Source organism: Ahaetulla prasina, chromosome 3 (genome assembly GCF_028640845.1).
Source record: "Ahaetulla prasina isolate Xishuangbanna chromosome 3, ASM2864084v1, whole genome shotgun sequence".
NCBI lineage: Eukaryota > Metazoa > Chordata > Lepidosauria > Squamata > Colubridae > Ahaetulla > Ahaetulla prasina.
Window position 1 is genome coordinate 135,411,913 of NC_080541.1, and position 25,240 is coordinate 135,437,152.

General features: G+C 35.2%; 1 protein-coding gene across 3 annotated transcripts in view; it reads left to right on the forward strand.

Moving 5' to 3' along the window:
* LHX9 (LIM homeobox 9) overlaps positions 1 to 18,231 on the forward strand; it is a 34,506-nt gene extending 16,275 nt beyond the window's left edge. For 2 of the 3 annotated variants that reach the window (XM_058177059.1, XM_058177061.1), the window contains 2 exons: positions 10,238 to 10,440; positions 11,757 to 12,014. In XM_058177059.1, the coding sequence (XP_058033042.1) occupies positions 10,238 to 10,440; positions 11,757 to 12,014 (461 nt within the window). Of the gene's footprint in view, positions 1 to 10,237; positions 10,441 to 11,756; positions 12,015 to 18,174 lie in introns of those variants that run through there. The other variant, XM_058177060.1, reaches the window with a different exon arrangement.
* The last annotated feature ends 7,009 nt before the right edge of the window (positions 18,232 to 25,240 follow it).

A 25,240-nucleotide genomic window follows, 5' to 3' on the forward strand; every position in this document is an offset into this window, starting at 1 on the left:
AAGAAGAGCATTCAGCACTGTTCATTTTGTTATAGACACACCATGTGGAACTCAATCCCAAGTATATTTTGTTGTGTAGGTGGAAAATGATTAATACAAGTCTAGTTTGTTCTGAATTGTTTTTTTGAATCAACTTATCTTCTAGTGATGGAAAAAATAATTATCTGCTCTATTTGATTATCAACTTGTAACTAAGGAAATATGAAAGGATTTGCATGACCTAGTTCCGGATAAATGTAAACCATGTGTTTTCTTAGATTTCAATCCAATTAAGCCAGTTAGTACTAAAAAAAACATATATGGTTTACGTTAATGATAGTGGGCAGGAAAAGTGTTGAGCACAAAAATCTAGTAATCATGTGAGATTTTTTAAAAAAGAAATTGGTATTTGTGCAATGATGGCAAATATCTAGGATTAAATAAAGGGATATAATATGTGAATTCAGTGGAGAAAGCAGGTAGAATGAAAGAGAAGGCAAGACTATATATAGCCTAAGAACATTTTGAACCCAAACACCTTCCCCAAGAGAAACTTTCATTGATTTTTCTAGTGAATATAAAAGGATTGCAGCAGTAGCTTATAGCATACTGTGTTTTAGAATAAGAACTGAAACAAATGAAAAAGGGATTAAATAACTGATTTTGTGTGGCTTTCTCTAGTAACATACCAGCTTTTTCTGATTTGTTGGTAATCTAGTTGCAGGTGGAAATATACAAAAGCATGAAGAAAATTCAGTCTCCACACAAAATCAATGTGCTTAGTTATAACTGTCCTTGGTTTGTTGTCCACTTCTGTAATCGCAGAGTTCATTTTTATGGTCAGTGCTAATGTTTGATAGAGTAAGGAGAGGTATAGGAGGATGGACTAATATATTTACATATAATCCTGTAGCAGATATTCTGTGTACTATGACTTCAGAAATGATTCAGAAGAAGCTCTTCAGAATACACATGAGCCCAGTTCCTTTCTGGTGTTTGTTAAAGCAGCTCCTTTATTTCAGGTTTGTGTGAAAACCCAAAAAATGACAGGCTGCTTTAGTGAATAGAAGAGAAGTGCTGTGCTCATGTGAGGGCCAAAGTGCTGCTTCTGAATCATTTTTGAAGCATACACAGTCCTACTGTGCACTATATGTAGTATTTACTTTCAAATTATTACTGACAAGTAATTGCCAAGGGCTGAGAAACATCACAAAGACAAATATATGTAAGGATTGCTCCTAAGTCCATGCCAGTTCTTTTCCTGTGAATTTGTTACATTAGAATTACTTTAGAAGTTTATTTTGAACTATACATAGAATAATTCAGTAGCTTAAAACTGAGAAGAAAATGAAATTATTAAAAGAATACATAATGCAGAAATGCTGTAAAATAATTTGGGGGAAGAGAATTCTAACCATCTGGGATAGCAGATATTAAAGATTGTGGGCACTTGGTCCCAAGCTATCTGAGATATTTTCAGGAGAAGTTGGAGAAAAAAATCTTTTGTTAAGGATAGACATCATGGAGGTCAATGGGTCAAGAGCCTGAAGTCTGAGCTGTTAATAGGCAAATTTGTCAACATATTGTCTACATACTGTTTTTAAAATTTGGTTAGTCAGCCATTTTTATCAGAAAAGGTGGTAAAAATCAAATCAGTGATTAAATAAACAAGATAGCAGAATATGGCAATGCCTTGTGAAAAATACTTCCTTTAAAAGCTTATAGAAATTATCTTTCCTTTGGTTGCCTTCAGGGAGCACTGAGGTCATTTCCTATTCTGTAAGCCCTGACAAGTCCTGTGAAATTGTTGTCCGTGATCAATGGACTGTCAGCTGTTTGAGGATTTCAGATAAGCAAAGCATAGTCCTGGGTCATTGAACAGGAATTATATGAGTTAAGCTGTTATTGTTATGTTTTATAGATGGCCAAATCAATGGGGCTGAGAGTCTATTACTACTTGCTTACCTATTCTCTAGAGAAATGTGAGGTATTTTGCCCAGGCAGTTAGATGGTTGGCGGTTACTGGTGGTTACCATGTATAGACAGCACTCCTATTTGTGAGACATGACATTTGTACACCAGGACTGAACATTGTTGGACTGGATTTAGGCAAATCCAAAGAATATTTCGCTTTCTAATGTGGTAGAAGTTAAAATATCTGCAACTTCTTTTGCTTGTTCTGTACGTTAAGCTGATGTGAATGTTCAAGGCCCAAGGGCTCCCACATAAAAAGAAGGGAGGTAACTCTGGGATTAAAGATGAAATGTGCAGTTGATTTCTTACCCATTTGGAAAATTGAAGGATATTCAAACTTTCTTCCATTTTAAAATCCTAATTCTTATACCAAATATTTTTTTCCCATTGCGCTGAAACAATTACAATAGTGCATTGCTGGGGGATGTTGTTCAAGGCCAGTCTCATCATTTGGTAGATTGAGAGAACCATCTCAGAAAGCAGATGGCAGGATCCAAGGTCATGAGCTGTATCATCTGCCATAGGTCTTACACTAGCTTGCCATCCTTAGATAGAGTGAAGAATGGTGTTCCATTGCCACAGGTACAGTAGGACAGAAGGTGCCATCTTGTTATTGTATTCAGGCTGATATCTAATGTCTGTAATAATTATGGCAAATGACTGAAAATATATAGTGTTCTTGTTCTGTTAGATTTTCTCTGCTTTGGAGGCACAGGCAGTCCTCATTTATTCACTTGTCTCATAGAGTGACCTTTCACAGTTATGTGGTGATGAAAAGGTAATTTTGTGACCTTGCATTTATAACCTTTGCAGATCTGTAAAGCAAAGAAAAGCTGAAGTAAGACCATAAGTACAGTCATGGTTTCACTTAGTAAAGTGACCGTTTCATTTAAAGACTGAGGGGCCGATCCCAATTGTGGTTGCTAAATGAGGATTACTTGTACAATGGAGGTGATTTAGAATAAAAGCAAAGGCTTCATTTTTTTCCTTGTTCATCTGCTGCTAATGGAAATATAACCAGCTATTTCTCATTCTCTTGATATGAGTAGCATTGGTATTATAGCAGCTGCTGATCCTCTTGAGAGGCAAAAGGCAATCTTATCTCAGCCTAACTAGCATTTTTGCAAGCCATTGCTGTTATAAAAACAGGGCCTGTCCATTCCTTCCTCTTTTCAAACAACTATATCACTGATGTTCCTTCTCTGGAGAAATACTGTAAAATGATTTGTGTTCTTCCGACTGTATCTTAAAAGTGAAGCTGTAAGGTTTTCTTCCCTTAGCCTTTGCAGTGGATTGTTCTACCGTTTCAAAACAAAACAAGAGCATCATTGGCATCAATGTACTGTATTTGCCAGTAAACCTCCATCAAATTATTGCGCTATGAAATGCATCTGATCAGGCTACAAGTCAGCTAGACAGTTGAGCAGTCCTTTTGATATACTATTCCATTTTCCCTTCCACCTAATTTCCCCCATTTTATTTTCCATATGTCAGTATTCTTTGAACAATCAAGTTTCGTTAGCCTGTTCTGAGACTTGTTGCTTTATATTTGCCCTTTTAGGAAGAGATGTTTTATTCTATAAACCAGCTTGCAAAAATATCCCCACCCACCCCCAGTATCAAAATTTAAAACTTTTCAACAGCAGCAGCAAAAGTGATGCACAAATTAATGATAGGGGGTCAGTAAGATAATATATAGATGATCGGTTTGGAATCACTAAATGAAGAAGTTGCTACAGGTAGTCCTTGATTTACAACAGTTCATTTAGTGAGTATTCAAAGTTACAGTGGTACTGAAAGTGACTTGACTATTTTTCACACTTGCGTCCTTTATAGAATCCCCATGACCATGTGATCAAAATTCAGTTGCTTGGCAACTGACTCATGTCAGTTGCCAAGCTCATATGATGTTTGCTGTGTCCCAAGGTTACATGATAACCTTTTGCAACCTTCTGACAAGCAAAATCAGTGGGGATGCCAGATTCACTTAATAACCATGTAACTAACCTACCAACTGCAGTGATTCATGTAACAACTGTGGCAAAAAAGGTCATAAAATGGGGCCAAACTCACAGAACAGCAGAAATGTTGGCCTCAATTGAGGACTACCTGTACATATTTTTCTGATTGACCTTCATTAGTAATTCTTCCTCATGTAATTAGGAACATCACACCACAACACAATACACATTACGTAAAAGAGAACTTGGGAAGTTTGGTCTAGGTTAAGGTACTGAACTGGGAGTTGGGAAATCTGGTTTCTGGTCCTGCCTTAACCACCGAAATGTCTTTGGGCTAATAACCTCTTCCTAGCCTTGGGAAAAAGGCAATGGCAAGATTTCCAAGAATACTGCATGGATTTCTCCATATACTTGCCAGAAGTCAAGAATGATTTGAAGACCACAAATGCTACCTGAGAACAGATGTTCTGTACAGAGTATAGAAGAACCACATTTGATTCAGGTTCAGAACGAATTGATGCCTAAACCATGGGCATCTTCCAAAAATTAATGAACTAAAACAGGTTTTTTTCATCTTGCACCTTCTTAAATGTAATTGGTATTACAATGTCAATAATTCCCAATAAGCATGAAATTAATGAGCTGCTAGAAATACTAGGAACTGTAGAGTTGTAATCCAAATATATTTGGTGGGTATAACTATTTTTATATTTAGTTTTCTCTTTGAGGACCATGCTTTTGGCCTTCAGATGAGAAAAATATGTCAAATACTAAAAACCCCTCTGCCACTTGGATAGAATTATCTTCTTTTAAAAAATCATTCTCGGTGTGTCTTTAAATATTTCTTTCTGCTGCTGAAAAAAAGGCTACCTTATACAAAAAACATCTTGTTATCTCTGGCTTCCTAGTATTTTTCCAAATTATTTTTATTATGTTCACTAAAAATAAGTTAGGTGGGAGTGGTGAAATAAGTTTAGAAAACCATTAAACTAGCATTTGTTGGATATTCTTTTACAAACTAGTTGAGAAAACATTATTTCAGTTCTGTTTTTTCCTTTTAATAGAAGGCAAATGCAATCATAAATGTGCTGTCTTCTCCTCCCCTCCCCCCACACCCCAATCTATCTCCATGGACCGATGTAATGTGTATAATATAATCTATGTTTTCCATCAATGGGAATAGCTATACTTTATGAAAGAATTCCAGCCACCTGTTGGGAAGTTTATTTTGTTCCTGCATGATGGGTAGTTTTGTTAAATCATTCCTGAAAAGTGATATAATATTTCATGCTTAATAGTTAAAACAAATTCACTTGTATTCTGGTATGGAATGTATTGATAGTTCTGAGTCCTATTGATCTCCACAGGGATTCTTTCCACATAATAGAATCAGGATTTTAGAAAGCTTCTTATTTTTTTAGGTAACTGGCTCATTTTAGTTGTGCAACTAGAGCTGCAATGTTAGTGACGGCTAAAAAGCTAAGAGTCAATGGTCTACAATTTACACTTTTCTCAATGATCTAATCCTGCTGAGGATTCGTGGCAATGATACAGCTAACAGTAGAACATAAATCTATATGAAAGCGAGTTTACACAGAGCTATGTCATATAACGTCTATACTAACTGAAGCATGAAAAAAAAAGAAACCACCACTTGCTGCTAAAGGTGGCTCCTAATATGTAATTATTGGATTTATACATTGTTCTGCCCTTTCTTCCAGCAGGAGCTGCATATGTATATATGTGTTTTCATCATATATTACCTCTTAATTTGCTTGTTCTTAACGCTCTAACAGTTAGAATTTATCACTTTAGCCCCAAGGCCCAGGCTTGGGTCAGAAGGCAGAAAGTATATCTTCTACTTGAGAAAACAAAATCCTAGTGCTCTGTCCAATATGGAGCTGCTGTTCATTATAAACACCTGGGGATTGGTGATAATCCTGGATCAGATCATGCTTTTCCTGAAGGAGGTCTGTGATGCAAAGGTCTTCCTGGACTTGTGGCTATTGCTCAAGCAGCAAATAGAAGTCATGACTAGGGTTCACCTGGTAGGTTCATCCAGGTTCATCTGGTAGGCCAGTTATGATCTATAACTGTTGGTTATGGTCCAGATAATTATGATTCAGGATGTTCTGGCAATGTTAATTTCTGTTTGCCTAGAGACTGGATTACAGGAATGTGGTCTCTGTGGGTTGCTTTTGGAGATGACCCAGAAGCTGTAGCTAGAACAAAATGCTGTAGTTAGACTACTGATGGGACAGCCAGTATGAATTTACACCTAATTTGAAATCACTGCACTGGTTACTTATAGTTTCCATACTCAATTTAAAGTACTAGTCATAACCTCTAGAGTTCTCTTCAGAGAAGCTCTGACAGATATCAGGCTCCTTGCCCAAGTCAAATCTTCACGCCAAGTCTGGCTATTGAGAAGAGCTCTGTTGAATACCCCACCTCCTTGTGTGGTAGATACAGCATGGAACAAAAGGCATGCAATTCCCACTCGATAGAACTTTCTGAGGTGGATCTTCCTCCTTGCTTTATGGAAACAAATTAAGATGATACCATACTATTGTGCCTTTGGTCCAAACTGATTAAAGATGTAGTCTAAATATCTAATAAGAACATGTTTTATTACTTTATTCAGGATGGCATGGGCAACTCTGGATTTGATTTTTCTTCATACATGTAGGTGAAAAGAAAGTGTTAGCACTATCCAGTAATGCACAATTGTGGGTCTAGTATCCTTTCTATGGAGAAATTAGATTGATGACAATTACAGAAGAAAAGTGATGATGAAAAAAAAATATAGAAGTTGATTCCTTTTTTTGGCAAGTTTTTCTTTGCAGCACAGCATCCACACCTATTAATTTGGATAAAGGAAGCAGCTAATAGCCAGTAGCTTTAATAATCTCAGAGTTGGCTGAGCGAAGTGTCAGAAATACAATAAATAAAATTTGAAAGGCTTCCTTATCGTCCTGGAGAAACTTGTCTTAAAAACAAAGTGAAAGGAGTAAAAGTTGGCAGGCACCCTTAGCAGATGGTGCATTAATGTATGTTTTAAGGAAACAGCCATGTGGCTACTTTTGCATTTTTACTGAATCATCACTCATCCCATTATTTGATTTATCATTTAGAGCTAATGCTGAATGAAGCAGTAGATTTCCAGACCATATCACTTCCAATTCAGCATTGTGCTGGTGAAGAATATTTATCCATACCAACTTTAATGCTTCTGCATGTCAAAAAATATTCTATGCTAAATAAATGCATCAGAGCAAAGTTATTATTATTATTATTATTTCTTATTTTTATTAAACATGAAACTCAGTCAACTGATGTGTCACAAATAAGATTGACTGGTACTAATGGTTGATACAGGTTGTTGCCAGTGTCTTAGATATCAACCGAGTGTCTTCTTAAAATATAGAATGTTCCAAGTAGCGCAGTTTTTTGCAGTTCCACTGATGTTATTGCAGGAAGCTGCATCATCATCATCATCATCATCATCATCATCATCATCATCATTATTATTATTATTATTATTATTATTATTATTATTATTATTATTATTATTATTATTCTGATGGCCACCAGTAAGAGGTCAATGGAATTTTAGTCAAAAAGATTTGGAGGGTGCTAGATGGCCTTCTCTTGTATTAATTCAATTTAGAAAGAGATGCTGTGGATTGATGGCTCATGTGTCTGGAATTAGGTAAGTATCATCTTTGGGTGGACTTATGTTCTTCCTGGAGGAGCAGAAGTGTAAATAGTTTTTATATTTTCCTTAATTTGTTTCCATTACTTAAAGATCCAAGTGGCCTTGGCACAAAATTTTCAGGAGCCAATATTATTGGAAACTTGGGAAAAAAATTGGGTTAGAAATGTTAAATTCACGCAGGCACAGAATTTGAGGGAAAATTTTTATAAAATGTTTTATAGATGGCATTTAGATCCTAAGAAATTATCGTGTATGTATCCAGATATGCAAGCAAAATGTTGGAGATGTAATTGTGATGACGCTACATATTTTCATATTTGGTGGACTTGTAAGGATATAAAGGCCTTTTGGATAAAAATTTGGTGGATTTTACAAAATGTTTTGAAAAAGAAGATAAAGTTCCTGCCGCAATTTTTTCTGTTGGGAATTATTACGGACTGTACAGTAATTGAGACTAAATTGATTTTAAATCTAATAACAGCAGCAAGATTACTAATAGGACAGTACTGGAAGAAAAAAGAAGTACCTACAATAGAAGAATGGATATTGAAAGTTGCCAATTTGGCTGAGATGGCGAAGATATCAGCCTTTTTGAAAGACAATACGCAAGAAAGATACTTAAAGGAATGGAAAAAATGGATTGACTATATTCAAAGTAGATATCAGACTAAGATTTATCAGACTGCCTTTGAATGATTATGATGTATTATTTTTTATTGTTTTTGGGGGAAGTTAGGAATTGCTGAGAATTGTAGGGGTATAATTAAGTTGGGACGAAATTTTTTTAGCATATGTTTGTTTTATTTTTAACTATACCTTGTGCTCATTCCAGGAAGTCGGGGGGGGAGGGGGAGGGGGGTTGTGAAGGGAGGGGGGAGGGGAGCGGGGGGAAAGGGGGAAAAAATTTTCTGTAAAACCTTTTGAATTTAAAAAAAAAAAAAAAGATCCAAGTGGCCTTAATGGACCATAATATATTTGGCTGGTTGCAGCTGAATCATTAGCTGACACTTTTCTTTAGTAGAGATGGCGTTGTACCTCTATTGGTAATCCTTGCTTAAGGACAGTCATTGGGATTGGCAATTCTGTTGCTAAATGATACAGTTGTAAAGCACAGTGTCCTGTGGCCTTGTGATTGCTATTTGTGACTTCCTGCTGGTTTCCACATTGGCTTTATTTGTTGGAAGCTGGTAGAGAGGGATACAAATAGTGATCACATGACCACAGGATGCTGTGACCATTGTCATTACAAGCTAGTTGTCAAGCACCCAAATCATGACCATGTGCCTATGGGGACACTGCAACAATGACAAGGAATAGCCATAAATCCCTTTGTTCAGCATTGTCATAACTTTGAATGGTTGCTGAATGAGTAGTTAGTTGCTGGATAAGGACTGCCTGTAATTCATTTTCTGGTAATTTTCTGGCTAGGTGACTGCAGTGTAGGTTTGACCTTGAACTACTTGAACGCTTCAGCGAATACTGAGTAGAGTAGCCAGACTGCTTTAGGAAGCTCTAGTAGCTGCCTGGGCTTCTAAAATGAAGTTTAATAATGACATTCGAAGTATGAAGCCCTGATCCTTGGGCACTGGAATGCCTCTCCTAGTATGTACTTGCCTAACCATGTTTTGTCATAAGAGCTTTACATGGGGACCTGGGCAGGACTTTCTCTGTCACTGCACCTCAGCTCTGAAGACCCTTTTTCTGAGAATCTAGGAAGAAATCAGTTTTGTTTGCTTTACAGTGCCATGTTTAATGGAGAAAATAAATCTAACATACAAAATTGAGATTTCACCCCTTTCTTCACAGTACAAAGGGAAAGCCCATATGAGGAAATTGCAACATAGAGAACCCCCAACATTCCATCCTCCATCCACGATCTCAACAATCCGTCTCCTTCACAAAGGGTTTCCAAACTCTGCTACCTACCTCTAGATCTCATTCCAGATACACTGATCAGGACCTGCCTACTTTCCCCAAACTGGCCAGTAAATCAGATCCTTAGGATTTTCCACCTTGTAACTCTCAATTTTGTATAAAATATTTCCTTTCTTGTATTTGGGGGTCTCTCTGGTAAGGCATGCACCAAAATAAAGTGTGGTTCTTCTCCTCCATGTTGTGCCCCTTCTTCAAACTGTTTCTATGACACATGTAAAGGTTTGCTTTTTATTCTTGCATTTGGGACACAGCAAGTGACTCAGGGTTACTATTATTTTAAAAATCCTATACTTTTCTCTTACTGTATTATGTTCATTTTTGTTTTTTAATTATACTTTATTATTTTATACTAGGATAATTTATAGATTATATTCTATTTTCACATTTTTAGAAATAAATAGCTAGCAGGGATCAACTTAAAAATGGAAGAAGATGAAAATATCCAGTCCTTCCACTTGTCTGGAATATGTCCAGGACTGTACCACCTCATTTCCTTCATATTATGCATATAGAACATTACATGATATTAATGTTGTAATCTTGCAGTGGAAGGAAATAAGTTAATATTATATCTTGGGAGTTTTTTTGTCCATGTACACAGAGGTAGAACGCATTGCTTATTTTCAGCTTTCCAATTTTTTTTGTTGTTGTTTTTTGTTTTCTCAAACAGGTTGTAATGAAAACGAGGCAGACCATCTGGACAGAGACCAGCAGCCTTATCCCCCATCTCAGAAGACTAAGCGCATGCGCACTTCTTTTAAACATCACCAGCTCCGTACCATGAAGTCCTACTTTGCCATTAATCACAATCCAGATGCTAAGGACCTCAAGCAGTTAGCCCAGAAGACTGGACTAACTAAGAGAGTTCTGCAGGTAAGAAGCCGCTGCTATAAATGTCTTCCTTCCATTCCTTTCTATTTAAAAATTGCATTTCCCTTACATTTCCCTTCTGCTATCTTAAATTGGCTGACTCCTCCAATAGATAAATAGGTATTCATTTCCATATTCAGATCTTATCCTCCAAGGGTATTGAAGGTATATTTAAGTGGGCAATTATGCTTCCCTCCAGAGCTACTGCTCTCAGGACTGAAGGGGAATCAATTTTGTTTGCTCTGATTGGGATGGGAAATATGTAAAATATACTGGTATCTTTTGTAATTAAAACAGTAATTGGATATTGAATTTAAGGCATATAATCTATTTTACGGCATTTCTCCATTTTTATTAGCCAGAAGTAACCTCAAGAGTCCTCTGTGTCAACCTGAACTGAGTTTTATTATATACAGTCAACAATCCTATGGGAGTATTTGTTGCTATACTGCATTATATTAGAATACTAAGATGATATGAAGGAAAACATTTTGGCCTAATAGTGTCACGAGCAAGCTGATTTAACACTATACATGGAAGATTTTCTGGAAGACTGCATAGAGAACATTCATAGATTTAATTCTCATTACTGAATTCTGAAGCAGTGCAGTGCAGCAATTAATACATCACATGGGATTTTGTTGAATGTAAAAGTGCTTTAATCTGTTATCTTTGTATTGTTCTGTAAGATGTGATGCTGTCAAATCTGACTTTTTCATAACATAGTTGAAAAAACCCCCAATAATTTTGGAAGAAGTTATAATATTTTTAACAGATATAGGATTCTGGCCATAATATATCATGCTTATAAATGATTTAGATCATTACTTGTGGGCCAATTCCATAGAAGCCAACAAAAATGAGTGGAAGGAATTTAAGTGCGACTCTGTATATGAGAGACCAGTGTTCTAACTAGTTCAGCTTTGAAATAGGACACACAGAAGCCACATAAGAAAAGTGGTGCATGAATTCTTTCATCCTGCAATTAATACTCTCCATGTTTTTAAATGATCATCAGAGTTTTTAGTGGAATATTTATTTTACTAAGATATTACGGCACAAGTGAAAAACAAAAACAACCATAAGTTGTTAAAAGGATTATTTGATAGTCTTGGTGAATTATCATCAACAAGGTCCCCAGATAATATAGTAGCCAGTGTGATCAGTGTATGTGGGGAAGGAGGAGAAATGTAAAATAAGAAGCCCACCATCCTTAAAAATGAAAACAGAAATAGGAAGAAGGAAAAAAGACAGGAAAAAAAGATAGTCAAAAACAAAAGATAACATTGGTAAAGAAATCAATTGGGATTGGTTTGCAGGTTTGGTTCCAAAACGCAAGAGCCAAATTCAGAAGGAATCTTTTGCGACAGGAGAATGGGGGTGTTGATAAAGCTGATGGCACGTCACTTCCGGCACCGCCCTCAGCAGACAGCGGCGCTCTCACTCCACCCGGCACTGCGACCACTTTAACAGACCTGACCAATCCCACTATCACTGTAGTATCATCAGTGACCTCTAACATGGACAGCCACGATTCCGCGAGCCCCTCACAAACTACCTTAACAAACATTTTCTAACATTTGATTTCAAAATTCTTCTTATTCGTTGCTTCTGCTTCCTCTTCTTTCTCCATTATATGATTATAATTACTATTAATATTATTTGCAACATTTTAAAAAAATAAAACACCACCACAATATATTTGGGAAAAACAACTTGGTGTGTAGCACCCACAACCACTTGGCAAATGAGTTTGCAGTAATAGAATTCTATTATAATGCAACGTGAACTTGTCTATAAATTGTTGTTGGATTTTCTTTTAATCATTGCCTAATTAAAGGGAAGGTTTAAGTGCCTCTTAAAATTGTATGTTCCTTATTTCCAGAATTTACTGGGGGCAAAATGGATGATATATTAATCATAAAACTGTATTTCCAAATAAATAGATCAGTGTTTGTTTTCTTCAAATGATTGGCATCTGAATCATAAAAAACATACAGTTGTAAGGAAATCCCGCTGAGCAAGGCTGACCAAACTCTTTTAGTATCTGATGCGGAAAGTCTAAAAATATTTAACACCATAAAATCTGCCACCTGAGGTAACTGAGTTCCTTTTCCATATCACATTACTCTACCCTTGAGTTCAGTGGACTATATTTCTAAATCAAGCTAGACTTATAACTTTAAAAGCAGGTTTTGGCCAATTGCCAAATTTGGATCAGTAAGGGTATTTGTTCTAAGTCAGGTGATCTATGTGACTTGCTTTCTTTATTCTATGGTGGTTCCCTGCAATTTGGAAGCTGTCTTTATGATATGTTTGGCATGTACAAAACCTACTCAATTTGCATTCTACCGTGTCATGATGTGACTTGGGTTGGCATGCCAAGCTAGTGGTAGTTGCTTTTGGCATCAAATTATATGACTGACCTGCCACTTACAAGGAACCAGCATAGCCTGAAGAAAAAAGTTGTAAAGAACACAAAATTCAATTCACATAATATACACATTGGGATATATAGAAGAAACCACTGAGTAGGAAGAGCCTAAAGAATCAAACTATCATGCTCTGAGGTCAGTTCTTATAACGTTATTTCACATCAGTTACAGATGTGTGCTAAGACATATGTTTGTATTCATCCTGAGACATGGCATACTACATGTCCTGTAGAGGAGTCTCGCTCATATACAGGTCACCTAATTAAATCACATATGGGTTGAGTATTAACATAATTATGTCAGAGATATTTGTGGTCTGCCTAGCCCAGCTGTCTGTGACAGTTTCCTCAGTTAATTTTTAGATGCCAACATGCTCTGACCATGTTTAATCAATGTCAGTATTTCATACTGAATGGCTGCCCAGGAATAATTTGCATTTCAGATTTTTAATCCTCAATTTGCATTCAGATACTTACATTTTGTACTTTCTTTTCTATGCATACAAAAAAGTTGTAAAAGTTTTGTTTTGGGATAAGGTTTGCACAGTTTTTATTAGGCTTAATATGGGTGGGGGGAAAAAAGAGAGGGAGTAGTGTGCCCTGGAAATAATAGGTTTCAGCTCCAGAAACATGTGAATTCTTCATTTATCAACTGGCTTCTGTATGATTCTTTATGCTATAAGGTTTAGAAGCCTTTTCAGATATATAAAAACTGATAGCCTAAATGTGAAATTCTATTTTCTTTCTAGGCCATCAATATCCTCGAAAAAGAAAAGGCAATTTAGTTCTGAAAATGTGTTATATACAGGTAGTCCTCGGCTTATGACCACAATTGAGCCCAACATATCTGTTGTTAAGTGAGACATTTGTTAAGTGAGTTTTTTGCCCCACTTTATGACTCTTCTTGCCACTGTTGTTAAGTGAATCACTGCAGTTGATAAGTTAGTAACCTGGTGGCTAAGTGAATCTGGCTTCCTCATTGACTACTTGACAGAGGTAGCAAAATATGATCGCATGACCCTGGAACACAGCAAAAGTCATAAATATGAACCTGCTGCCATAGATCTGAATTTTGATCACATGATCATGGGGATGCTATAAAGGTTGTAACTTTGAAAAATGGTCATAAGTCGCTTTTTTCAGTGCCATTGTAACTTTGAACGATCACTAAACAAACTGTTGTAAGTCAAGGACTACCTGTATAAGAGCTTTAGTGAGCCAGGAATTAACAGGTTTCATGTATCATGCTAAACGTTGCTAAGTGCAGGGGTGTCAAACTCAAGGCCCGCAGGCCAGATCCGGCCTGTGGGACCACCCTGGAAACAGTGAAGGACCGGCCTGCCGTACCTCTGCCAGTGAAAATGAGCTCCCAAGCTCTGTTTTCAGCTGTGACGGCCTCCTTCAACCCTTTGGCAGTGAAAATGGAGCTCAGGAAGGCCGCCCTCCTGAGCACCATTTTTACTGGCATAGGGTTGCAGGAATCCATTGTGGCTGAAAATGGAGCTCGAGAGCCTGTTTTTGCTGGCAGAGTGCTCGGGCCACCATAGGCGCCGACACAAGTGATGTTGAGCTGGCCACACCCACACTGGCCATGCCTACCACAGCCCCCCAGAGGTCAAACAAAGCCCTGATGCCGCCCTCAATGAAATTGAGTTTTGACACCCCTGGTTTAGTGAATAAATTGTTACTTATTGGGTTTAAGTTAGTTAAGTGACAACCTCTTCATTTACAAACTATTGCAAGAAACCTCACATGTCACATTAAGTCCAAATTAAACAGTATAGCTTAATGTAGTATAGGAACCCTATCATCTATTCCATGTTTGAGCTATATTATTTTTCAGGCTGTGTAATATCTGTGTCTACATACATATGATGAATAACATTTAGACTACATTAATTTTTCAGCTAACTTAGGCCATTTATGAATGTCAATCGTTAACTTTCTGTCCTGCAGGCTAGTAAATTGTGCTGGAAAATAGAACAGCCTCAGACAGTATGAATGTTGGTTATATGTATCTAACACAAACTTTTTTCTAAAACACATTGATCCTAGAAACATTTGCTTGGGGCTAATCCCTATTCAACTGAACAAACAAATATAGTTTCCAGCTTCATCTGGTTTACAGTGGGACTGACAACAAAACATTAACATACCCAAGATTAAATTAGATAACAATCCAGTTGATTTAAAGGGAATAATTAAATGTCTATTCAATGTTGTCCCATGAAAATAAAAAGCATTTCAAAGTACATAATTTTTGCTAGATATTATCAGTAGTTTGAGGCTAAATTTTTTGTCCTATTAAAATGGTAATGCTTTCTGCTCTATATTAATTATATCCAAACAAGAGGGTTTACTCTGAGCCGAGCGGCTTGGGGATTGCAGCCGTTACAGTATCTTTCTTGGATATTGTTTTTTCCCTTAATAATTGTAAAATCCAGCATGTGAATATTAAACAATTTTACATTTCAATAGGACAAGGTGAAGTACTATAAGTCTGGAAACATAATCAATCTTTACAAAATTACTAAACTTTGTCTTTAAAACATGAATTTCTATTATTAAAGTAACTGTTCAGATTTTCAATCATTTTCAGAAGAAGATGGAAATAGGCAAAATATAATTTCTTAAAACGTTTGAACAATTACTTAAATATATTTATTCTTGGATGTTTTGAACATACTTGCATTTTTTCTAACATGGGTAAATGCTGGCCATTTTAATGTATTAACTTCAAAAGACAAGTTCAGCAAATATGTGAATAATACTGTGCTTCTGTCATATTGTAAGTCTGCCTGTTTTAACTCACTGGGAGCTTATTTCCAAGTAAATATATATATTGTACTGCGCTAGCTACATGGAACTTCACCTAGGGTTAATTTGTGTGTATGAATTTATAATTAATACACAAAATAACACATACAGAGGTAGACATACTGCCCAGCAGATTCACAGCCTCATTTGGTCATTCTAGCATAATTCAGTGGGGTTTAAAAAATATAGTCTTAATGTGATTAAAAAATCAGCCCCATTGAACCCAATGGAATTAATTTTTGTTTAGACATTATTTGTATTGCCCTGTATACAAGTTGGATGGTGACCGCTCCCCCTGCCCCCATTTTTTTCATTAAAAAGGCAAGCAAAAACTCTCTTCTCTTCCAATATGAGAAAACACTACATTAAAAACAAAATCCTTTTGAAAAATGAAATTCTCGGAAGCTGCCAAACTCAGAAGCCTTGTGGATGTATTGCTGATTGGAAACACCTTTCCTAGTTTACATTTACAAGTGGTTCATTTTTTTTTTTAAATTTAAGCTAAAGTCTGAATGGTCTGGGCAGTGGTGAATGTTCATTTGTATCCTATCTTCTGATAAAACGCTAATTAAACAGGGGAGACTTTCCAAAAACTGTCAAAATCATGTTTTGGATAGATTGTTAAAAATAACTTTTGCACAATGTTTTATATTTTATCCATCTTCTCTTTGTTCTCTTCCCTTTTTCTTTCAATCATACTTCTCTCATTTTATTTTAAATATTTTTTTAATTGATTATTTGAAAGTGGGGGAGCTTGATCTCCAATAATGAGTGGATACATTCTGACAGTTCACTGCCCATATTAAAGTGCATTATTCTAACTTTTGCTCAGGGTTTTTAGAAAATTAGCACAGAAAAGTAGCTTATTTTTTGAAGAAAAACAATGGAAGAGATGTTAACACTGTAATGGAGAAAATGTGTCTTTGTTGTTATATATTTAGCCAGTGTGGTCATGATCTTCTAGAAGGCTTAAGGCTGCTGACCTAAAGCACATTTAGAAGGAAGGAAGTTCAATTGACATGAGTGGAATTTACTTCCAAGTTGATATAGTTAGGATTGAGGTGCCAATCTTGGACTTTTCCTGTTACTATTACCTTATGGGCATTTACCACTAACCAGACCAAACAACCTTGGAAAGGCTGAGATCTTTATTAATACACTTTTACAGGTACAAAAATTGATACATATAAATTTTGTTCTTTGACAGAACAACTATATGGTACTATAGATCTACTTTATTAAGTAGACTTCTTATAACTCAGTTCTACAATGTGCCTTATGCTATAACTTGGGAGTAAGCTTGTGGAAAAAAAATCAGGATATATATGTGTTGTTTGTTAAATTAACTGTTTTAAACCCTTTTGACACCTCACTAGTTTTGTACTGTTTTACCTCTTATTTCTGAAACTCTTTTTATGGTGTAACCTGGTAGAGGGGACAAACATGTCATAGAAAGCAGTTGTGCACTCTTTCGGATATAGTTGATAAATTCAATAATCTTATATATTGAGCTTCGTGTTTATAGTACAGTTAAGTGGTCTAGCAAAGTTGTCCATGTTTTCTTTGTTTTATTGAAAAATGCATTGTATAGAAACTATTTCCCCTAAATATTTATGGACCAAACAATTGTGATATATCCTATTAAATTTGTGTGAATAAACCATTTTGAATCAAAGGAGTTTTATTTACCATCAGCTTTCTTTTTTAAAAATTGGAGTCTCTCCTGACTGTGGCAGTGTGTTGTGTTGCTTTACAGTATGTGTGAATTTGTGTGAAGTACTTAACACATTAATGGGAATCTTACAGCAATTACAAAATAAGATTACTTCTAGTTTTTGTTTAATAACAATATACCTGATGTAATTTAAGCTTTCTATTTTTAAAAATTGAAAATAATGCTCCACTGATTGATATTACAACCCAATCTTAGGTTGCAGTGTTTAACAATATAGCTCTGATCCAATGAGCTCTAGTTGTACTTAAGGCCAATGAAAAGTTGGACAAGTTAATTGTAATTAATTTGAGTCCCATTGAACGCAAATTCAACTAGTTTGAGGTGGCTTGGAATGGGAATTCCCTTCAAGTCATAGCACAATTTAAAAATTTAAACCAAATTAAGTCTCATTAAATGGAATGGGACTTAAATTAATATTGATTCACTGCATTTCATTGCATTTAATGAGACTTAATCACAAACAACAGTTACTGGGTTGCACCTGTTTGTGTTTTAAGAACAGGTTGGCATATTTCTTTTAAAATCATTAAAAAAATAAAACCAATTCCAACCCCAATCAAATAAATCTAAAACCCAAAGCCCAGAGAATATAGGAATGGAAGTAGTAATTGCATGAAAAAAATAATAAATAAGTATGGTGAAATGCATCACAATTTAGTTGTTAGGTTTATTGAACACAATCTAAAAGTACAGACCCCTAAAAGCCAGGTTGCTCTGTAGTTTAATAAATTGTCACTATGATTTCTTTCAGGGAGAACAAATCTTGGGGCATTACAGCCAAACATCCCGACGTTTGAAAATTCCCTAAAGTATTAAAAGAAGGGGAAAGTTTGATCGGAAATCCACTGCAGTGAAGACAAAGACAATATTAGGTTATGATAAACCATACATTTAAAATTTATTGAGCCAAAAATAATTCTTTAAAGACAGACTCAATGTCATTTCCTGAATGTTAACACGACATATGTGATTTGATGGTGTCTAATTAAACACTTGGAGGCTGTGTGTGACATCAGAGCAACCTGGCAGAATTACCCAGTCCAATTTGAGAAGATTTTTCCTTTTTTATGAATCTATTTAAACTCACATTTGTCAAGCAAAAATACCTGTAAAATAAGATCTAAAACCTGAATTCATTCATACTGCTTGCCAATGTGTATTAGTCATATATGTTCGATGGCATTTTTGGTAAATTTAGAGAAGTTTCTCATTTAAGATATTAGGGATCAACATTAGTATTATTTGTTTCTGACTTAAAATTTAAAGCAACCTGCATGCACTTTTCCATCTGTCACCTAGAGTGTACTTTTTCTGTATGATGCATTTCGCTTTGATGTTTCCTGTACAGTAGTTTCATTAATAAATATTTTACTCAACGCAAACTTAGTAAACCCAGACATAACTGCTGAAATAATTATTATTATTATTATTATTATTATTATTATTATTATTATTATTATTATTATTATTATTATTATTACAAAATCCATGCAGTAGATACATTCTGCACTTTCACAAAAGTTTTTGGAGCATATGAAACAAAAGAGGCTGTTCAGCAACATAAAATTACTTCCTTGATATCCTTCTGATTTCTTTTTCCTTTTCTCCCCTGCACAATTAACATAATTCATCTCAGTCACAAGAGCACGATCCAGCAAATTTTCAATTGACATTTCTGTTCCTGACATCAAGTAAACTTTAGAATGTTGAAATTTGATTACAATATATTTCGATTGCTTAAATATTGAAAAAAGGCATTCCTGATCAACAGCTACTAGCTACCTGCACTCCTGTTAAAATATTTGATCCATTATTTGAATAAAACTTGAGCAAATCAATATGTAATACTATGAATCATGTTAATTCTTAATAAGTTTACAAATTCACTATGCAATGAAGAAAATCACTTAAGACTTTTTAAAAAATTAGTCTCCGCAACATTCACCTATGCACCATTCAAATCATTGGTGAATTTCAGCTATCACAGTTGTTATTTCTTTATGAATAAAAGCCTTGTAATCATTAAAAGGCATAATTTCCTGTGAAATAGTAAAAGAACTCTTTCCTGTCAAGCTGTACATCCAAAGCACATGTTAATTTGTTTAATAGGATTGCCAGCATAAGAAAAATAATTCTTTTCATTCAAAGCATTTTTTCATAAGTACAAATGAACCCTATGTAAACAATGTAACTTTTATGAATATGATCTGACATTAAAATATTTCATTTATGTGTGCATGCTGAGCATTTTGAATGTTTTCTTAAACTCCTTCATTTTTATAAATAATGGGAAACAAAACAACACATTACTAAACAAGCCAGAACATAAATTGCACCCATAACACAATGTTATATTTCTGATGGTCATAACATGCAAATTGTTTGCAAACATGTTGTCTATAAAAAACCTCTGGGAATTTAAAACAGACTTTGAAAATAATCGTATGAATACATATACACATTATACTATTTATATTTTTTCTTCTTAGCATCATTAAAAACTTCTGTTGCATAGAATTTGTGTAAACTGTTAGGGTAGGGGGTTTCATATTGTTTATAATATTTTCTAAAATCCTAAGTGTTGCTTTTACAATACTAATTAATTTATTCCCATTGTCATATAACAGAGAGAAAAGGGCTGGTCTTGCTTTCTATTTGATGGGCACTTCAGATGCATATTGCTATAAAGGAAGCATTTTCTGTTTTTAAAAAAATGATATCATGGTGCCACTGTTTCCTCTAAATCAATTAAGTATATAAATAAGGCTCTCTGGATTTTTTTAAAAAAAATCAGTGGTGGGATTCAAATAATTTAACAACTGGTTCTCTGCCCTAATGATTTCTTCCAACAACCAGTTCACCAAACTGCTCAGAAAGTTAACAACCGGTTCTCCTGAAGTGGTGCGAACTGGCTGAATCCCACCACTGAAAAAAATCTAGTATTGGTTATTATATTAGTAAAGTTGAACCTTTTGCTGGTTTAAAGGGTAAACTCTTAAGTTATTTTGTGTAATGGTGAGGTATTCCAGTAATGAACTCCAAAGTAAAGTGGGTTTAGTAGCTACAGTTTTGAAGAGATGCCAATAAAGTGAATTCAGGTGGTTGCTTTTTTCTGCTTCAGGTTTGTCAAATAGCAGCAATAGAATTTTGGATAGCAGTGTGAAAAATGGCAGCAATTATGAATAGCCACCACTGTCAATGCAGTGCTATGTCAATGACATTGTGAAAAGTTAATGTGTTAGCTACACTCGACCATCCAATAATCTGCGGGTCTGGAGTTTTTTTAAAGAGAGGCAGGGCAGATGAGATACTACGTGCGCCTTTTTAAGATTGAAGTGTCCTCATTTTGGTAATCCAAGGATTCTAGATGTGGATAATTTTTCTAGACTGACCACTTACCCCTGGGAGATTGAGCAGAAATTTTAGGCTGTGCTCTATTCCATTACACAGAAGATCTGAGGTAAGTGTTCCTTTGATATGGAGACATGCAAAGCATCACTCTGAAGAACTGAAGTAAAGTCACAATATAATTTTATATTTGGCACAGCAGACTTTCCTATTACCTTAACTGTATTCTTGACTTACTCATATGCTACATAACGCTTCCCGAGTTGATGGTAGATGGCAAAATATTAATTTTCTAAAACATACAACACTGCCCCTTGAGGGCTGAGAAAATATGGTATCTCTGCAACATACATAGTTTAGATAAAACTGCCCCAGATCATCTAAATGTCAATTATGCACAATTTTTTAAATATGGAATAACAAGAATGTATGAGAAATGGAGGTGATATCAATGTGTTTATCATACATTACACAAAGTGATAATTTATCCCTCAGTTGAATAGTACCCAAGGAGAGCAGATCCTCCTACATCAGGGGTGTTAAAACTGGTGGCCCACGGGCCAGATGTGTCACACACAAACCATGCCCACCCCATCTCCGTGAATGGGAAAAACATGAAACATCACATGATGGCAACATGACGCCGTGAATTTGACACCCATGTCCTAGATGGTATCATTATTTAGTGTTGCGTGGTGCAGACATCATAGGTCTTGATTTTATTAGCTTGCACACTCCAAGGACTACTGATCATTTTTCAGACACTACTTTGGAGACTACACGTATTTAACATATTAAAGTCACATAGTGACTTCTTTTAATTAAAAACTGCCCCTTAAGTGTTTTCTTTGTTTTAAAGCAACAACAAAAAGAAAAGGTAAACTAAAAATGACATTGAGTCAAGCACTACTAGATAAATTAGTAGTAGCATTTGGAATTAAATATTTTAAACAATAAATTTATTTATTTAGAGATTTTTATTATATTTACTTTAAATATCAGTCTTCCTTAACCAGACACTTTATTTATTAATGTCTTACTCCCTGTACACATTGCAAAGAAGGAATTTATTTAAATTGGTAAGAATTTAGGTTTGTGTTAGACTGAACAGTAGCCTAAGGATTTTTGTTCTAAACCTCATGACATGGAAACTACTGTAGGTACTTCTGTAGCACTCTCAGAAATTGGGATGATCTAGGAACATAGTGCCTTTGTACAAGAACATCACTCCTCCCAAAATCTGAAGAGTGGTAACTTCTATACATAAGAATGTATAGAAGAATATAAGAACCTATTGGATAAAACAAATACTAGTTAGCCAGATTTGTTTTCTATACTGGTTGAGGGGATATTTCTGGGAATATTATCAGAGAGTGGGAGCAATTATTCTCTCAGATTCTTTGCTTCCATGCAAATACATCCAGTGGAAAGTCAATTTATCAATCACAATAAAAAAAACAAGTATATACTGCAATATTTTTTCTGTCACAATTTATTCATTTATGTTGCTTAATGTTAGTGTTCACTGACATTATAAGACCATAAAAGATAGTGGACATGAAAGATAGCACTATTACAAATCTTTCTTTTAATTGTAGATTAAATAAATAAGGTGCCAACTATTTTCTGGAGACCTAATTTTGATAAGTGATACTCATCACTTATTGCATTCACACATTTTGCTGATCCACAATATATTCTACAGGTATATTTATGAATGCAGCCATTTGATTTAGAAACAGTTTATGACTTAGAGCAATGCCTTGCCAGCCAGTTCTTTACCCTACAATCCTAAATGTATGCATCTGAGAGAAAGTTCTATGAATTCTCTGGGACTCATATTTAAATATCATACGATCATAATGTTAACCTCTTATTTAAGTATTCAAAAGTTACAATATATTAAAAAGTGGAAGTCTCAGTTTTAATTTTAAAGTAAAATTATAAGTCAGAAAATTTTGCCAAGTGCCCTGAAGGTATATTTCTTTCTTTTCTCTGGGAGCTCAATGGAGTATACAAATGTCTTGTTAATTTTTTACCTACAGCAATCCATTAAATGAAGTTGGCTAAGAGATAAATGAGCAGTCCAAACACATCAGGTGGGCTTTGTGTTGACAAATGATTTGTGGGTTTCTTCAATTCTAGTCCAACACTTTTAGCACTACAGTTTACTCACTTTCAGGTCAAGGCAAGCTTTAAAAATCTGTTCTTAAAAAAAATGGCAAAACAATATTTTTAAGAAAACATATTACATGAAAATTATTTTGTCAACTTCAAGTAGGAAACTGGGTGAAAGAACAGGTTGAATGTATCATAAGAATTGTTATTGTTATATTCTCTTCTATCTAAATTTAAATTTACTTGGGTACAGGGAAATAATTGATTCAGAAGCAAACAAGGATAAAATATATGATACAGTGGCTAGAAGCATATTCAAATTTTAGCTCATGGTAGAATCATGAGAAAACAGCCTCATGTTTTAAGGAATTTTACTCCTTGAAATGAAATCATTACTGTGTGTTGCCTTAAAACCATTATTATTGACACTGAATCCAAAATTTCAAGCAAGGGCTTTTTCAGCCTAATTGTAAATGACAAGAATTGAATTTGAAGCTTTTGGTATGCAAAGCACATGTTGTATAATGGAAGCATAACTTTCTGTTTTGGACTGGAACTTCTGGTAATTATGAGGAGTTTTATGAGAGCCAGCCTGATGGCTGATTGAGCTGATTTGGAAACTAGGAGACTGCAAGTTCTCCACTTTAGAAATGAATGCCAGCTGGTTTGGGCCAGTTCTACTCAGCCCAACCTACCTCACAGGGTTCTTGTTGTGTGGAAAATAGGAGGTGCAAGGAGTATTTAGATAAGTTTGCTGCCTTGAGTTACTTATAAAGTGATAAAGGTGGGATAAAAATCTAATAAATTAAGTCCAACATATCTGAAGAAGTATCATGTTGAGAAAAGCTGCCACAACTGACTGTGAAATTATATGCATGCTACCTCTCTCCATTCTTTCATACTATAATCTGATGTGATTGCAATATTCTATTTTTCTACTAGCAGCAAGTCCTAATTATCTATTTTCCAAATCCAGCAAGAGTCACATTACTGAATGATCATAAGATCAATCGGGGTCAACGAATGTTCTTATAATCAAATGTATACTAAAAAATAATGCACCGATTAATTTTCATGTTGCAAAAACAGCATGAATATGCAGAATATTTTCACATTATAGGAATTTTGGGAATGCATTGTCAAAAAGGAGATGTATCACTGGAGAAATATAAGAACAACTGAGGACAGATACTTATTCACAAAAAGTGCATGTAATAATTATTCATACAATTGAAGAAATAAATATTGTAATTCAGATATCATACATTTCACTATAATGAGGAAGTGATCAGGTTCTCTTCCCATTGAAAATAAACTGGGACTGGATCAGTGGTGGGTTTCAAAATTTGTTACTACTGGTTCTGTGGGCGTGGCTTGGTGGGCGTAGCAGGGGAAGAATACTGTAAAATCTCCATTCCTACCCCACTCCAGGGGAAGGTTACTACAAAATCCCCATTTCCTCCTGATCAGCTGGGACCTGGGAGGCAGAGAATAGATGTGGGTGGGGCCAGTCAGAATTTTACTACCGGTTCTCCGAACTACTCAAAATTTCCGCTACCAGTTCTCCAGAACTGGTCAGAACCTGCTGAAACCCACCTCTGGACTGGATTGTTGTTCAATCTGAGGATGCCATTAAGTACATCAAATTTACATTGTAGTAACTAATACTTCAAATGAGCCAAGTAAAAGCCACTGTTTTAATCTACTTCAGTTACTGCAACCTGCTCTCATATAATCTAAAGACTTGGAAAACATTGGTTTGTTTTATTTGTTTGGAAGCTACGGAAACCCTGATTTGGCAATATTTCCTTTTCTTGCTGAGATTGTGCCTTTTTATTTATGAACTGCATCTGAAATTTGGGCTTCTATTTCCTTTTTCTAATGCACTTTCTACTCTTATCTCCAGTTTTCTCAGTCTGTTTATTTCCTTTAACATTTCTAAATATTCAATACTTGGCTGATTGTACATTTCTCTTCCTTTATCAACTCTGTAAAAAAGCCTCTTCTTTCAATATTTTTCAACAGTAACAGTCTCATATGTTTCTCACTGATTCCCTCAAACAGCATGGGCCTCACATTGTTTTCTTAAGGCAGCTTTGTTTGCTTTGCTCTGGAATTTGGCAGTAATTTCTGTTTATAGTATTGTTTTGTCTTCTTTTTTTCTTTGTTAATTATCTTTTATTTATTTCCTTTGTTGTTTTTAAATTTCTTTAGCCCTTTTTAAAGCACTTTCTTCCTCAGATTTTCTTGGTTGCTCTGATTCCTGTCCCATCTTTTTTTCTTCAATTTTTTTTCTGTCAGGGATATTCCTTCTTCTGAAATTCATATTCCATCAGCTAAATTGTGATATT